This window comes from Neoarius graeffei, chromosome 14 (assembly GCF_027579695.1).
Source record: "Neoarius graeffei isolate fNeoGra1 chromosome 14, fNeoGra1.pri, whole genome shotgun sequence".
In the NCBI taxonomy this organism is placed as follows: domain Eukaryota; kingdom Metazoa; phylum Chordata; class Actinopteri; order Siluriformes; family Ariidae; genus Neoarius; species Neoarius graeffei.
Genome location: NC_083582.1, coordinates 31,602,107 through 31,616,719, shown reverse-complemented (window position 1 = coordinate 31,616,719; position 14,613 = coordinate 31,602,107). Strand labels below are relative to the sequence as shown.

The following is a 14,613-nucleotide window of genomic DNA, read 5'->3' as shown; positions in this document are numbered from 1 at the left end:
CAGTCCTTAAATAGCCCAACACTTAGTTCATTAATTGAGAACAGGTGCCCCTTGTTCACTGCGTGCATGCTGGAGCTCACTTGGTGCACACGCAGCCCGAGGTGTGCCTTTTGGTGCACGCACCACAGCGCGCAGGACTGACACTAACAAGCTGGTGGACTAATAAAACTGTTTTAACTAGTTTTATATGAAACTGTCATGAATATTTTCTGTAAAATGTGTTAGTAAATAATCCCACATAATTAAAAAAAAGAAGAAAATTAAAAATAAGCACTGGATTAAAAACCCATCTATATTATGTAAATAAAGATATAAATTGCATTGTCTGGTGGTCAAGTATTTATGGCATACATTGCCTTGCACTTACGATAAGGTTCCCTGTGGTGGTACAATGTATGTATGGATGTTGTACGGTTGCGAAAGCCATCAAAAGTCAGGTTGATGCATTACCATATTCTGTTAAGTATGGAGCTCTGCTCCACTATAAGCAGGAGGGGTCAGATCTCATGTAAATAACATTTGCCTCGTGAAAAAAAAAAATACCCAACAGTTCAGCTGAATGAGAAATAGCACAGGAACTTAAAAATAATTTATTTTGCTTTGTTCTGAATTTAACCAATTAAATTTGCAGACTTTCTTGTGAGGAAAGAGTCATACTGTTAAGTGCTATCTATCCTTGAAACACAATTTTCATTTCTAACGGGTCACTGAACTAGGTTCATTTATTGCATAATCTAAACATCATGTTATTAATTATTGGTTATTAACAATAGCACTTCTGTCACAATGAGGAGATGGAGAATGAGCAAAATGCATAATTACAGAACAGTGAACATGAAATGTATTAATCGAACCTCAGAAGGCACATTTTCAAAATGCAAAAATGCTTTTCTGTATTTTACCTGATTTGACCACAGGGTCATTCCATGTCAATTCACACAAATGCCCAAAACCTCCCCAGTGACACCTCTTCAATTTGCCTTATTTTTATTTTCTCAGTGCCTTATGATGTCAAATGAAAGAATCCAAAATTTTAGCTTCCTAGCTCGAACGTTTTTTGAGTTATGGCCCTTCAAATTTGGGTGCCACGCCCACTTTTGTTATATTGACAATTACAAGGGATAAACCCTTTCCTGGCTGTTTCATGATGCTGTTTTTTTTTTACATTTGACACCTTTCCCTGTATCCAACCAAACTCTGACCACTATACACTTAATAGTTAAATGCATCTTTCAAACAGGAAAGGGAAAGATGCAAACAAAGGGATGATCCCAAGAAAAACATCCTGGTTGCTTTACTACATGTTCTGACATCTGATCTGGAAGTTAAACCTAGACTCATCAGGTTTCTTTTTCAAGAAAAGGGGAAGGGGCCCCTAGCCACTCATGTGGGGAAAATTAGCATATCAATTAGTAAAAAGGGGAAATTATATACAGTGGGGCAAAAAAGTATTTAGTCAGCCACCAATTGTGCAAGTTCTCCCACTTAAAAAGATGAGAGAGGTCTGTAATTTTCATCATAGGTACACTTCAACTATGAGAGATAGAATGGGGGGAAAGAATCCAGGAAATCACATTGTAGGATTTTTAATGAATTAATTGGTAAATTCCTCAGTAAAATAAGTATTTGGTCACCTACAAACAAGCAAGATTTCTGGCTCTCACAGACCTGTAACTTCTTCTTTAAGAGGCTCCTCTGTCCTCCACTCGTTACCTGTATTAATGGCACCTGTTTGAACTTGTTATCAGTATAAAAGACACCTGTCCACAACCTCAAACAGTCACACTCCAAACTCCACTATGGCCAAGACCAAAGAGCTGTCAAAGGACACCAGAAACAAAATTGTAGACCTGCACCAGGCTGGGAAGACTGAATCTGCAATAGGTAAGCAGCTTGGTGTGAAGAAATCAACTGTGGGAGCAATTATTAGAAAATGGAAGACATACAAGACCACTGATAATCTCCCTTGATCTGGGGCTCCACGCAAGATCTCACCCCGTGGGGTCAAAATGATCACAAGAATGGTGAGCAAAAATCCCAGAACCACACGGGGGGACCTAGTGAATGACCTGCAGAGAGCTGGGACCAAAGTAACAAAGGCTACCATCAGTACCACACTACGCCACCAGGGACTCAAATCCTGCAGTGCCAGACATGTCCCCCTGCTTAAGCCAGTACATGTCCAGGCCCATCTGAAGTTTGCTAGAGAGCATTTGGATGATCCAGAAGAGGATTGGGAGAATGTCATATGGTCAGATGAAACCAAAATAGAACTTTTTGGTAAAAACTCAACTTGCCGTGTTTGGAGGAGAAAGAATGCTGAGTTGCATCCAAAGAACACCATACCTACTGTGAATCATGGGGGTGCAAACATCATGCTTTGGGGCTGTTTTTCTGCAAAGGGACCAGGACGACTGATCCATGTAAAGGAAAGAATGAATGGGGCCATGTATCGTGAGATTTTGAGTGAAAACCTCCTTCCATCAGCAAGGGCATTGAAGATGAAACGTGGCTGGGTCTTTCAGCATGACAATGATCCCAAACACACCGCCCGGGCAACGAAGGAGTGGCTTCGTAAGAAGCATTTCAAGGTCCTGGAGTGGCCTAGCCAGTCTCCAGATCTCAACTCCATAGAAAATCTTTGGAGGGAGTTGAAAGTCCATGTTGCCCAGCGACAGCCCCCAAAAATCACTGCTCTAGAGGAGATCTGCATGGAGGAATGGGCCAAAATACCAGCAACAGTGTGTGAAAACCTTGTGAAGACTTACAGAAAACGTTTGACCTCTGTCATTGCCAACAAACGGTATATAACAAAGTATTGAACTGAACTTTTGTTATTGACCAAATACTTATTTTCCACCATAATTTGCAAATAAATTCTTTAAAAATCAGACAATGTGATTTTCTGGATTTTTTTTCTCATTTTCTCGCTCATAGTTGAGGTATACCTATGATGAAAATTACAGGCCTCTCTCATCTTTTTAAGTGGGAGAACTTGCACAATTGGTGACTGACTAAATACTTTTTTTGCCCCACTGTATATTTTATTTATATATATATATATATATATATAAAGATTATTTTATTATAATCATTATAAACATGAAGGGGGCAAGGGTATTCATGAGGAACTCTATATATTTTTGATACATACCTTTCTTCTATACAATTGTTTTTAAAGTATTGATCATAAAGACATCTAAATGTTTTTATGCTATGTGTTCATTACTTACAATAATTGGTTGTTTCAATATCAAAGTCTTGAGCATATGGCAGTTCATATCAGCCTGGGCAATATATTGCTTGTGCGTATGACAACAACTGGTATGTGGCAAACATTGTCGACCGTTCTGATGAACACAATGATGTATATTTTCATTTCATGAAACGGTCAAACACGACTCTGTCTTGGCCTGCTGAAAACCGCCAAAATCCACCATGCTGGGTGCCATTTCAAGACATTATATGTCGTGTAAATGCGCCAGAGATTCAAGGTCGTAGTGCTCAGCATTATAAACTTGTTGCAGTTGATGTAGAAAGAATTGAGATGCTTCTTCCAAAGTACATTCATGCTTAACTGTCAGTGTCAGTCAGCAAGCCTGGTTATGGTTTTATATTGAATTGAATTGAATCGTTTTGTATTGTGCCTGCATGTATTTTACAACAGTAAATGGCGTCCATGCCTCGTTAAAATTGTCTGATCTGATCACATGACATTTATTCTTAAGTAAGTGTAGTTTAAGTTACGTGTGTGTGTGTACAGTGTGCAAAGGGTTAATAAATGTAAACTGTCAGTTTATATATTCAAAATTATATGTGTTCAGTGATATTATCCTTGTTTTAATCTTACTATTTTATAATTTGAATGTGTTTTAGTACCTTTTGATTTGAATTGGCAGTTAAAACAATAGCTGACCTACTTTCCGGACTTTTCAGATTTTTCAGAAAATATGCAAAAACAGTACCATATACAAATGCTTCGTTTATATTGAAGGAGTTGGATAATCAAAGTTTTTATTGGCTTAAAAGTTTGATAAAAAGTGTCTGTTGATAGAGTTAAAGGCTCATTCCAGTCATCATGTGCCCACATGGCCAACTAATGGCCTGAAGTAAGACGTACGTACCAAACGGTAATTTTGTCCCGAAGCCATATTTGGGGCCCTCCTGTACCCCCACCAAACCTCTGAGTGCCCTGAAACTCTCTAAGTACACAGTAGAGTTCCCAAATATGATGATAAATCAGCTTAAACCTTATCAACACAAAAACTTCCCAAGATATGGACCCCTGAAATGTCAAAAAAAAATTTGTGTCATTAAAATAATCCACTTTTAAGGGGTTAATATCTCTAAAGTTAGTAAACTTGTGCTATTTTTAGGTGCAGAATCAGATAGACAGGGCCAGAATACATAGATATAGCAATTTACAGGTCTATATTCTCCTTAGAACAAAAGATATGGGCCTCCAAAAATGCTTGCAAATTAAGTGTACAATTCCCAGACCCCAAAAGTGGGCGTGGCACCCAAACTTTGAAGGGCCAAAATTCAAAAACCATTCGAGCTAGGAAGCTAAAATTTTGGATTCTTTCTTTTGACATCATAAGGCACTAATAAAATAAATATCAGGCAAATTGAAGAGGTGTCACTGGGGAGGGTGTGTGAATTGAAATGGAATGACCCCACATAGACTCACACAGTTCTCCTGAACTAACATCTAGTCCTGTTTTTGTTTATACAGACACACTGTACTCACCACCAGGTTTCCTATGACCATGACCATGAGGAAAACCACAAGGCACATGCTTGCTCCAGCCACCTCCATGCAGTCCCACATTGTTTCAATCCATTCGCCACACAGGATGCGGAAGACAATGAGGAATGAATGGAAAAAATCATTCATGTGCCAACGGGGCAGCTGGCAATCCTCTGCAATCTTACACACGCAGTCCTTGTAACTCTTGCCAAAGAGCTGCATGCCTACGACAGCGAAGATGAAGACAATGATGGCCAGCACCAGAGTCAGGTTCCCCAGGGCCCCCACTGAGTTCCCAATGATTTTGATCAGCATGTTGAGAGTAGGCCAGGATTTAGCCAGCTTAAAGACTCGCAGCTATCTCCATCAAAATCAGCAAACACACACACACACACACACACACACACACACACACACACACACACACACACACAATAGAATGTCAGCAAAAATGTACTGTACAGGAGTAGTTTTGTTCCCCAATACACAATGTAAATCAGTTGTACAAGAATGGTCCTTAAGCTCTAATTATGCACTGTAAATAAGTTTTAAAATTATTTGACATTCATTTTCCAGCTAGAACACAAAGAAAAAGATGTATCCTTAAAAGTACTGCCCAGTTGTAAGCAATACTGCCCTGCATGTGTGCACAAAGACACCATTCAGAAGCAAATATAAAAAAGTATACACAAAAGGAGAGAAAAGTAGGACACAAAACAATGTATAAAAGCAAATATTATTATTAAAATCAGATTAATACCAAAAAATGAATATGTTTCTAAATTTGTCCTATGGAAAGCAGCCACAAGTTGGGCAGAATCTGGCTGCTTTAAAAAAAAATGCTGCTCCTAAATATGAGGAGATTTATGACATGTTGAATTGAAAATATTGAACTGCCAATTTTCCAATGTTGCAATATAACTAAAAATAGTATATATCCAGCTATTTTCAGGACGACATTCACCGATACACAATGTGAAGTCCCACTTTGTCTGTGGCTGCATACAGTCAAGTCATGCAAAAAGCTCCCCTTCTCTTGATTTAAGTTAAACCAATCTTTATTTGATCTTAATAAATCTAATTTACAATAATAAATAAATCTAATCTAGATAGCAAGCTAGCAAGCTAGTTAATTAGCTAGGACTAGTTAGGACTAGTAATAGCATAATTGTTATAATTACAGTGTGCACGTTGTGCGAGTTGATTTTTTTTTTAGCACGTAAAATGCATTCTGAAAATGAAAAAAAAAAAAAAACCTGGTGTGAAAGCAGCCTTACACTTTAAATATGTTGCCTGATGTCACAGGATCATAATGGTTCAGGCTTACCAAACGGAAGGATCTGAGGACAGACAGACCCTGCACATTGGCCAGGCCTAACTCCACCAGGCTAAGAGTGACGATGATGCTGTCAAATATGTTCCAGCCCACCTGGAAGTAGTAGTAGGGGTCCATGGCAATGAGCTTGAACACCATTTCAGCTGTGAAAATACCAGTGAACACCTGCATAGAAAAGAAGAATTGTTTTTTTTTAATCAGTTTAAAAACTTTGGCATAGTACCATCAAGTTCTATCAATTCTTTATCAAGCTATGCTTACTTTTCATTAGAACATCTTGGTGTATACAGTAACAACAACTGCTTGGAGATTGTCCTATTTGTACCTACCAAGTTGCCAACAGTGAGCACATGTTCAAATTCTGGACTCATAGGATAGTGCTCCATAGCCATGAAAAGTGTATTGAGCACAATACAAATTGTGATACCCAGGTCCACAAAAGGATCCATCACCACAAAATGGACCCATTTCTTGAAGACCATCCATGGTGCACAGCAGTCCCACTTCAAAAAGATGTCAGCAAACTTATACCAGCCTGGAGGACAAGGCCTCTGGGCCTCCTCCAACTCTGAATGAAGACAATTTGCAATTATTTAACTGCAACACATTAAACATAAAACACAAGTAACTTTCATTTTGTCCACCATTTATTAATTCACTATATCAAGAAAATTGTCTCATTCTCATAACATTAAATAAACAAAACATTTTATATTAGATGTTCATTTCTGATTCTTTTACAGTACTATAGCTATTATTATTATTATTATTATTATTATTATTATTATTATTATTATTATCAGTGGGCAACAGCAGGACAGATGAGTGTCACACACCAAGTCTAAACTCAATCAATTGAAATACGTAACCTGAACTTGAGCACCACTCAGGGTAGGGCAGCAGGGCTTTCTTCTCATACAACATGCTTGACCATGCCGCCTTTGTGCTAAACTCCAGACAATGCACACTCATTGCCAGTGCTAAACATTAATAACAGTAGACTAATCTCTGCTACTACACTTCAAATTGAATCTCAGGTACACCTTTCTGTCTGCCTAAGCCTGCTATACAGTATTTCAAATCAAACCACTGGAACTTCTATTGCAACCACACACACTAAAGCTTAAAATCACACCAGTGGCATAGGTTCAAATAGTTTGTTTACTCCTTTTGTTCAATGTTGAAAGATCCAAATACACAGAAGAAACATAGGATTGTCATTCACATAGAATTTAGACCTTTAGTCTCCTTATCTTTAGTAATACCTTCTTTAGTTGCACTGCGCACACTCAAGGCACTGGCTGTTCTGTGAGAGAGCCCAGGATGTTCCAGGTACATCTTGCTATGCTGGGAGCACATTGACTTATTGTCAGCTTTTTGCTCATCTTCTGGTGCTGACTAAAGAGATAAAATACATATCTTGTTAAAAACAACAATAATCAGTTGAAAGATAAAAACAAAAGGGATTTTTTCATGAAATTTAGTTTCATTTATGCTCATGTATAATCAAACTGACTACATGAAGTGCTTCCAAATTACAAAATAAATAAAAATAAAAGGTTAGAAAAATAACTTTTAAAAAGTTATTTTAAATGATAAAATTACAATTAATTTCTGATCATTTGTGAAAAAAATTTATTGTGAAGGTGTAAGAAATGTACAAGTCTCTATTATTTATTATTAGCACAATTATATTAATTAATCTACAATAAGGGCTGTATTCAGAGTTCAGTGGACAGACTGAGGAGTCTAATGCCAATGCTGTGTAACCACATTTTATCCTGAGCTACATTTCCAGCAATGTAAATACTTTCATACACATTTCTCAAAATGTGGCTCAGGGTAAAATATAGTTAGATGGCATTGGATCTGTACACCACCAAAATGGATTGAGATGAAGACATCAAGATGTGAAAGTGTAGATTTTCAAGGGGTTTACAAAAATATTACATTAACTGTTTAGGAATTACATCCATTTTTTACATAGTCCCTCCAGGCTCAAAAGTAATTGGACAAACTAACAATTATAATAATTTTTAATACTTGGATGCAAATCCTTTGCAGGTCAATGACCACCTGAAGTCTGGAACCCATGGACATCATCAAATGCTGAGTTTCCTCCCTTTAGATGCTCTGCCAGGTCTTTACTACAGCCACCTTCAGTTGCTGCTTGTTTGTGGGTCTTTCTGCGTTCAGTTTTGTCTTCAGAAATGAAAATCATGGTCAGTTGGGTTAACTGACTCGGTCACTTAAAGAAGATACGCAGAACCTTTCTTTTTAAATAAATTTCTGAGTGGATAGTGTCTCCATCCTTGACTCTTGTACTGTATGCTGCATAAATGGGAATTAAACAAATATATTTTTGAGAGTTAAAATCGACCGCAAAATTGGCATTCGAGCTGAGTGCGTGACGTCACAGCGGTGACCGGTTTTAAGGCCGAGGCCTTTGACATCTATAGACCAAAGTCATATAAATAAAAATGTATGGTGAAAGTAAGAAATACCGTTACCGACTTGCTCAACTAAGACTGATTTAACTTCACTGATTGTGGGTTGACTGTCATTAAAACAGGATAGGTGTTACAACTTATGCAACATACATGTACATGCATGCATTTTCACTGATAAAACGTAAAAGGCTAATTAAATAATCAGATGAACTGAGACAATCACATTCTGAAGCAAATTAAATAATCTTATACCGGTAACTTAAACACACAATACAAGTTACATGTATTAATCTAAATGCAGGTAAACAACGTGTTTTTGTTGTTTTATATCCAAATGAGAGTTGGAGCTTACCCGTCTGTGTTCTCACTTCTTGAAGGCCGATTGTTTTGAAACAATCTGGCTTTCAGTTGTTCGTTCAGTTCTCCGTTCATTTGTTTCTTCCGCATAAGGGTGAGATGGCAGCGATATCCAGTGAAGAAATCAGACAGCTGCGCTCCACTCATTCTCCATTTTCTCCATACTGAGTACTCCACCATTACTGCTTGGCTCAGGCAATTACTGTACTAAAACCCGGGACGGAACGAGACATCACCGGTTTTAGCAACAACCGCAGGGAGGTCACTGCCCGAGCGATAATATGTCACGTCTTGTCCAGTCCCGTTCCATCCCAGGTTTTAGCAACAACCCTCAGCTCACACTCCAGGAGAACTGGTGCAACTGAACTTACTTTCCTTTTTTAAAAATAAATAAATACTTTCCTTTTCTTGTAGTTTTCTTTTCCTTTAATTGTTGGCACTGCAGCCTCTTTCAATATGGGCTTATAACCAACACTCCTCAACAGATCAGAGGTTTCATATGAGTCTTCAGTAAAATGTGCAGAACAGAGGAGAGACCACTTCGTAGCCGCCCAATGTGCCCATGAACTTCTCGCAAAATGTGTCCAAATCTTTGCAGTTTGAACATTCTTGGGCCATGAATGCTATGTAAATCCAGCTTCTGTCATGTTGCTGACACATCTACATGGCATGGTGATAAATTAGCTCAAAATGGAAGATCGGAGTTGCAGTCAGCTCTGTGTTTTAGTATAGCGGAAATGGCGATGGACCGATAGACTTCCTACTGTGACATTACGAACGTCAAGGTCATTCACTCAGACTGCTACCTATATGAATCACTTTAATCGTAAAAATTACTATATTATATTTATTGTTAATGTTTGAAAACTATTCCTTTGCTATTCTTGAGGTCTCAAGGCATTTATAAACGAAAGTGAGGCCATGGCTCTGCATACATGCTTTAATAATATTCCATTTCTTTGCCTTAAGAAGCTCTTGGGTTGCTTTCACAATATGTTTTGTGTCATAGTCCATCTGTACTGTTAAGTGCCATCCAGCAGTTTTGCAGCATGTGACTGAATCTGAGCAGAAAGTATAGCTCTATGCACTTTAGAATTCATCCCATCATCAGTCAGATCATCAATAAACACCACTGAGCTATTTCCATAGTCAGCTATACATGCCCATGTCCATCATGTTTGAGAGATGAAGTGGTATGCTTTGGATCATGAGCCCTTCCTTTCCTTCTCCATACACTTCCCATCATTCTGGTAACAGCTAATCTTGGTTTCATCTGTCCAAAGAATCTTGTTTCAGAACTGGGAAGGCTTTCTAGCAAATTCTAATGTCGCCTTTCTGTTCTTGCATGTTACCAGTGTTATCAGTTACATATTGAGTTAAACCCTCTGTATTGACATTCATGAAGGTGTCTCTTGATTGGAGACTTGATAGGACCACATCCTCAATAGTTTTCTTGACATGGCTAGATGCTATGAAGGGGTTTTTCTTCACCAAGGAAAAAATTCTCCCATCATCCACTTTAGTTATCTTCCATGATCTTCCAGGAATTTTAGTGTTGCTGTGATCACCAGTGCATTCCTTCCTTTTAAGAATGCACAAAATTGTTGAGTTGACCACTCTTAGGCCCTGTCCACACGGCAACGGATTCAGGTGAATCTGATAAAATTGTTTATCGTTTCGGCCTGGCGTCCACACGGCACCGGCGTTTTGGGTGCCCCAAAACGAAATCTTTTGAGAACGGGTTCCAGAGTGAAAAAATCTGGCAACAGAGCCGTTGCGAAGTCGTCTGGATGAGTAGAACGGATTTGTTTACGATGACGTCACAACCACATGTGCTTCACGCCGGGTAGAAGTGTAATGAACTCGATGCGAGTTGTCAACAAATCCTATAACTTGGTTCATGAAACATGCTTACAAAATATTTTCACTGTGAATATTTATTGTGTAATGGTGCAAAGTGAGAGAGAGAGAGAGAGAGAGAGAGAGTGAGAGAATAGCCGTTAGGGCAGAGTCAATCCCGCCAGCAAAAATAGGGAAAAAAAAGGAGCGATCTCACCTCTTCAGACGTTGGTTTAAGTCCGACAATACATTCCTCAAAAAGGGCATAGAAGAACAAAGTAATCCATCAATGTGTAGCATTCAATTTATTCCGGACCATTAAAGAATTCTGGAGGATATCAGAATGTTGGCGTACCGGCTTCCATCTACCCCCGTTCATTCCTCTCTCTCTCCATCTACCCCCGTTCATTCCTCTTTCCGTGTCTCCATTCAAAAAACTAGCACGTGATTTAAAGGGACTATATCCATAGGATAGGGAGTGAGAAGGTGTGTGCGTGTGACAGTGACAGGGATAGTCACTGTGCGCATGCGCAGTTATGCGCATGCGTCTATTTCTATTGTTCTGGTGTCTCCGATGGGACCGTCTTACAGTGCACGTAGAGGTGTGGCATGTGTATTGCATCATTTTCAGCAAGCATTGCGTTGCCATATGAACCTGATATTTTACTGATCTGTTGCGCATGTGGTCGCGATATTTAAAAAAAAAAATCTCGTTGCCGTTGTCGTGTGGATGTAGCCTTAAAGTTTCCGTTATCTTTATGATAGGTCTGTTGGGTTTTTTTTACCTAATGATGGCCTCCTTCATTTGCATCAACACCTCTTTGGACCACATATTGAGAGGTCCCTTGAACAGCTGCCAAATGCAAATTCACCACTGGGAATCACCTCCAGACCTTTTATCTCCATAATTGGTGATGAAATAATAAGGAAATGAAACTGCTTATCAGTCAATTGTCCAATTATTGAGCCTGCGAAAATGGAGGGACTACCGTATGTAAAAAATGGCTGCAATTCCAAAATTCACTGTTTGGTGAATTACAAGAAAAAGTAAAATCTTGGGATTTCCAAGTCTCCAAAACCACCATCAGATGCCACCCCCATGCCTAAAGATTATTTGGAAGGTATGCCAGGAAAAAAGCCTTTTCTGTCAGTTAGCCACAGACATAAGCACCTGGAGTTTGCAAAACACTACTCCAACTTTGACTGAAACCGTGTTCTATGGTCTGATGGAGCTTTTTGGCAATAAACACACAAGGTGGGTTTGGTGTAAAAAGAAGGATGGTTATAATGAAAAGAACCCTATCCCAGCTGTAAAATATGGTGGAAGTTCTGTGATGTTTTGGGGCTGTTTTCCTCCAAAGGCCATGGAAACCTTAGGGTAGTTAGGGTACTTGGCATCATAGATTCCATGAAGTACCAGGACATTTTAAATCAAAATCTGACTGCCTCTGTCAGAAAACTAAAACTAAGTCATCAATGGATCTTCAAGCAGGACAATGATCTCAAGCAAATGTCCAAATGAACACAAAAATGGTTACCGGTAGCTGACCACAGAATCAAGCTTCTCCCATGGCCATCTCAATCCCCTGACCTGAACCTCATTGAAAACCTGTGGAGTGAGCAGAAGAGGAGCGTGCACAAGAGAGAGCCTTGGATCCTGGATGATCTAGAGAGAGTCTGTAAAGAGGAATGGTCTCAGATGCCCTGCTCTGCTCCATCCTTATAAAATGTTATAGGAGAAGACTCAGTGCTTTTTTACTGGCAAAGGGAGGTTGTCCAAAGTATTAAATGCAGGAGTACCAATAATAGTGGCACATGTGTTTTGTTGAAAATAATTATTTCTTGAAGAGGGATTTATTTTTCTCTGAATAAATTTATTTCAATTTAAGGGTGGATTTTTCTCATTTCTCATTTGTCAGTATGAGATGAAGCTACTTCACCAAAAAGTGAATTTTTTAAACACTTTTTTTTTAAATCTTTACAACAGGTCTCAATAACCCTGGAGGCCACTGTATTTATACAGCCCGAGAGAGAGTGGCTGCAGGGTGCAGGTAACTAATTGTACACAGCTGGAGCGGCATAATCGGCACCTTAATTCACCCTCCTCGAGTAGCCTGAAGAATATAAAAAGGCACCACATAAAGCACAGGTTAGTCAGAGAGCTCTGGTCAGATAACTTGTATGCTCTCTCTTTCTTGCTCTCCCTGTGTGCAAGAAAGTTCGCCGACATGGAAGATGATAATAATGAGCTTGTGATCCGTAAACATCATGCAAGTGGTCTGCATCACCACGGAACCGCTGCTAGGACACAGTGCAGCCAGCCCCTGCCAGCAACCTCACCCTAGGCCAGTTGGGCTCCCCACTGCCTGCACTCATCACACCTCTCACTACTTCAGCACTTCCCCATTCCTTCCTTAATTTCAATTAAAATTCTGCACTTTTTTTGCACTGAAACTTGGGTTGTGTGTCAGTGCTCTCTCACCCTCGCAGTGTGAGCCCTACACTGGTGGAGAATACGTGCCTGAGCATGACACCCCCACCTCCCTCCCTTCCATGGAACCACTTCTGCAGCACCTTCTGGAGACAACGAACCTCTAGCAGCAACAAATAACATAGGAGCTCGCAAAGGGCCTACAAGTCACCAGCCCAGAGCTGCTGCAGCAGTGAGCCAGAGCCACTCCTCTCCCCTACCACTTTCTGGACCCCCACCAAGAGACCCTGCATGTGCTACATAAACTCACCCCCTCTGACAATGTGGAGGGCTATCTCTACATGGTCGAGCAGACGGTGTGTTGCAAAGGTTGGCCCAAACAGGAATAGGCCCAGGCTCTGGTTCCCCTCCTCACTGGGGAGGCTCAACTGGTCTGCTACTCCCACCAGCTGTGGCAGATGATTATCTGCTCCTGAAAGAACAGATCCTGGGGCGCTGTTTCTCTATCTGCCAGGCCACAAAGGAGCTCCACTGCTGGGTGTATCAGGCCAATGTCAACCCTCTTAGCCAGATGGACTCACTGCTACGGACCACCAAGCTCTGGCTACAGTCTGAGCAGCACTCAACAATACAGGTCGTGGAGCAGGTCGCCATGGACCAGTTCCTCCAGACACTACCCCCTGAAGAGTGCGATGAGGGTGCCCAAGACACCCAGTGATCTAGTAAGAGAACTTGAGTGTACCTTGGCAACCCTAAAACAAGGAGCAAAGCCAAGGCAGGGAAGCACTGAGCCCCCCCACCACTCTCTGGGCCAATGTGGGTGCCCAAAGGTGCCCCCTGCCCCATACACTTACCCTTGCCCAACAACGAGCCCAACACACCTGAGCAACCTCCCTCCACCCCATCCCAGAAACCATGGCTTGCTGGCTGCATCATTCACACACCCACCAGCCCTCATCTACCAAGCACCTCTGTGTGGGTAAAGGGCTGGCCAGTGAAAGTCTTCCTGGACTCAGGCAGTATGATCATGCTGCCCCGGCCTTTGATCCCGCCTGTGGCTGCAGGGTGCAGCACTGGGCACATCAAGGTCACCTGCATGCAAGGGAACACATGAAAGGTAGTCACTGCTCATGTCAAGATTGGAGATGAGTCAGGTGAGTGGAAAGTATCTGTAGGTGTGGTACCTGATCTTTCTGTCCCTTTCCTCCTTGATAGGACCTGGCCCAGAACTACCTGCTGCCTAGAGGACAAAGAGATGCCACACCCCATGGAGACCCCAGAACAGCACCTCTTCACCCCAAGACATGTGCCTGGCTGGGGGACACAGGGAAGCCAAGGATGGTGCTGCTGAAGGTGAGTCGCACACCACCTCTAACACACTCTTGTGTGTGTTTAAGCAGGTGATATGTGAAGGGAACGTTGGGCTGGAGCAAAAGAAGGATGAATGGCT

The 14,613-nt window shown here is 40.7% G+C and overlaps 1 protein-coding gene across 1 annotated transcript in view; it reads right to left on the bottom strand.

The window, feature by feature from the left end:
- scn4aa (sodium channel, voltage-gated, type IV, alpha, a) overlaps nt 1-14,613 on the bottom strand; it is an 80,111-nt gene that overhangs the window by 49,009 nt on the left and 16,489 nt on the right. The window contains 4 exon segments of the mRNA XM_060939525.1: nt 4,751-5,107; nt 6,078-6,251; nt 6,416-6,654; nt 7,352-7,484. Coding sequence (XP_060795508.1) covers nt 4,751-5,107; nt 6,078-6,251; nt 6,416-6,654; nt 7,352-7,484 — 903 coding nt within the window.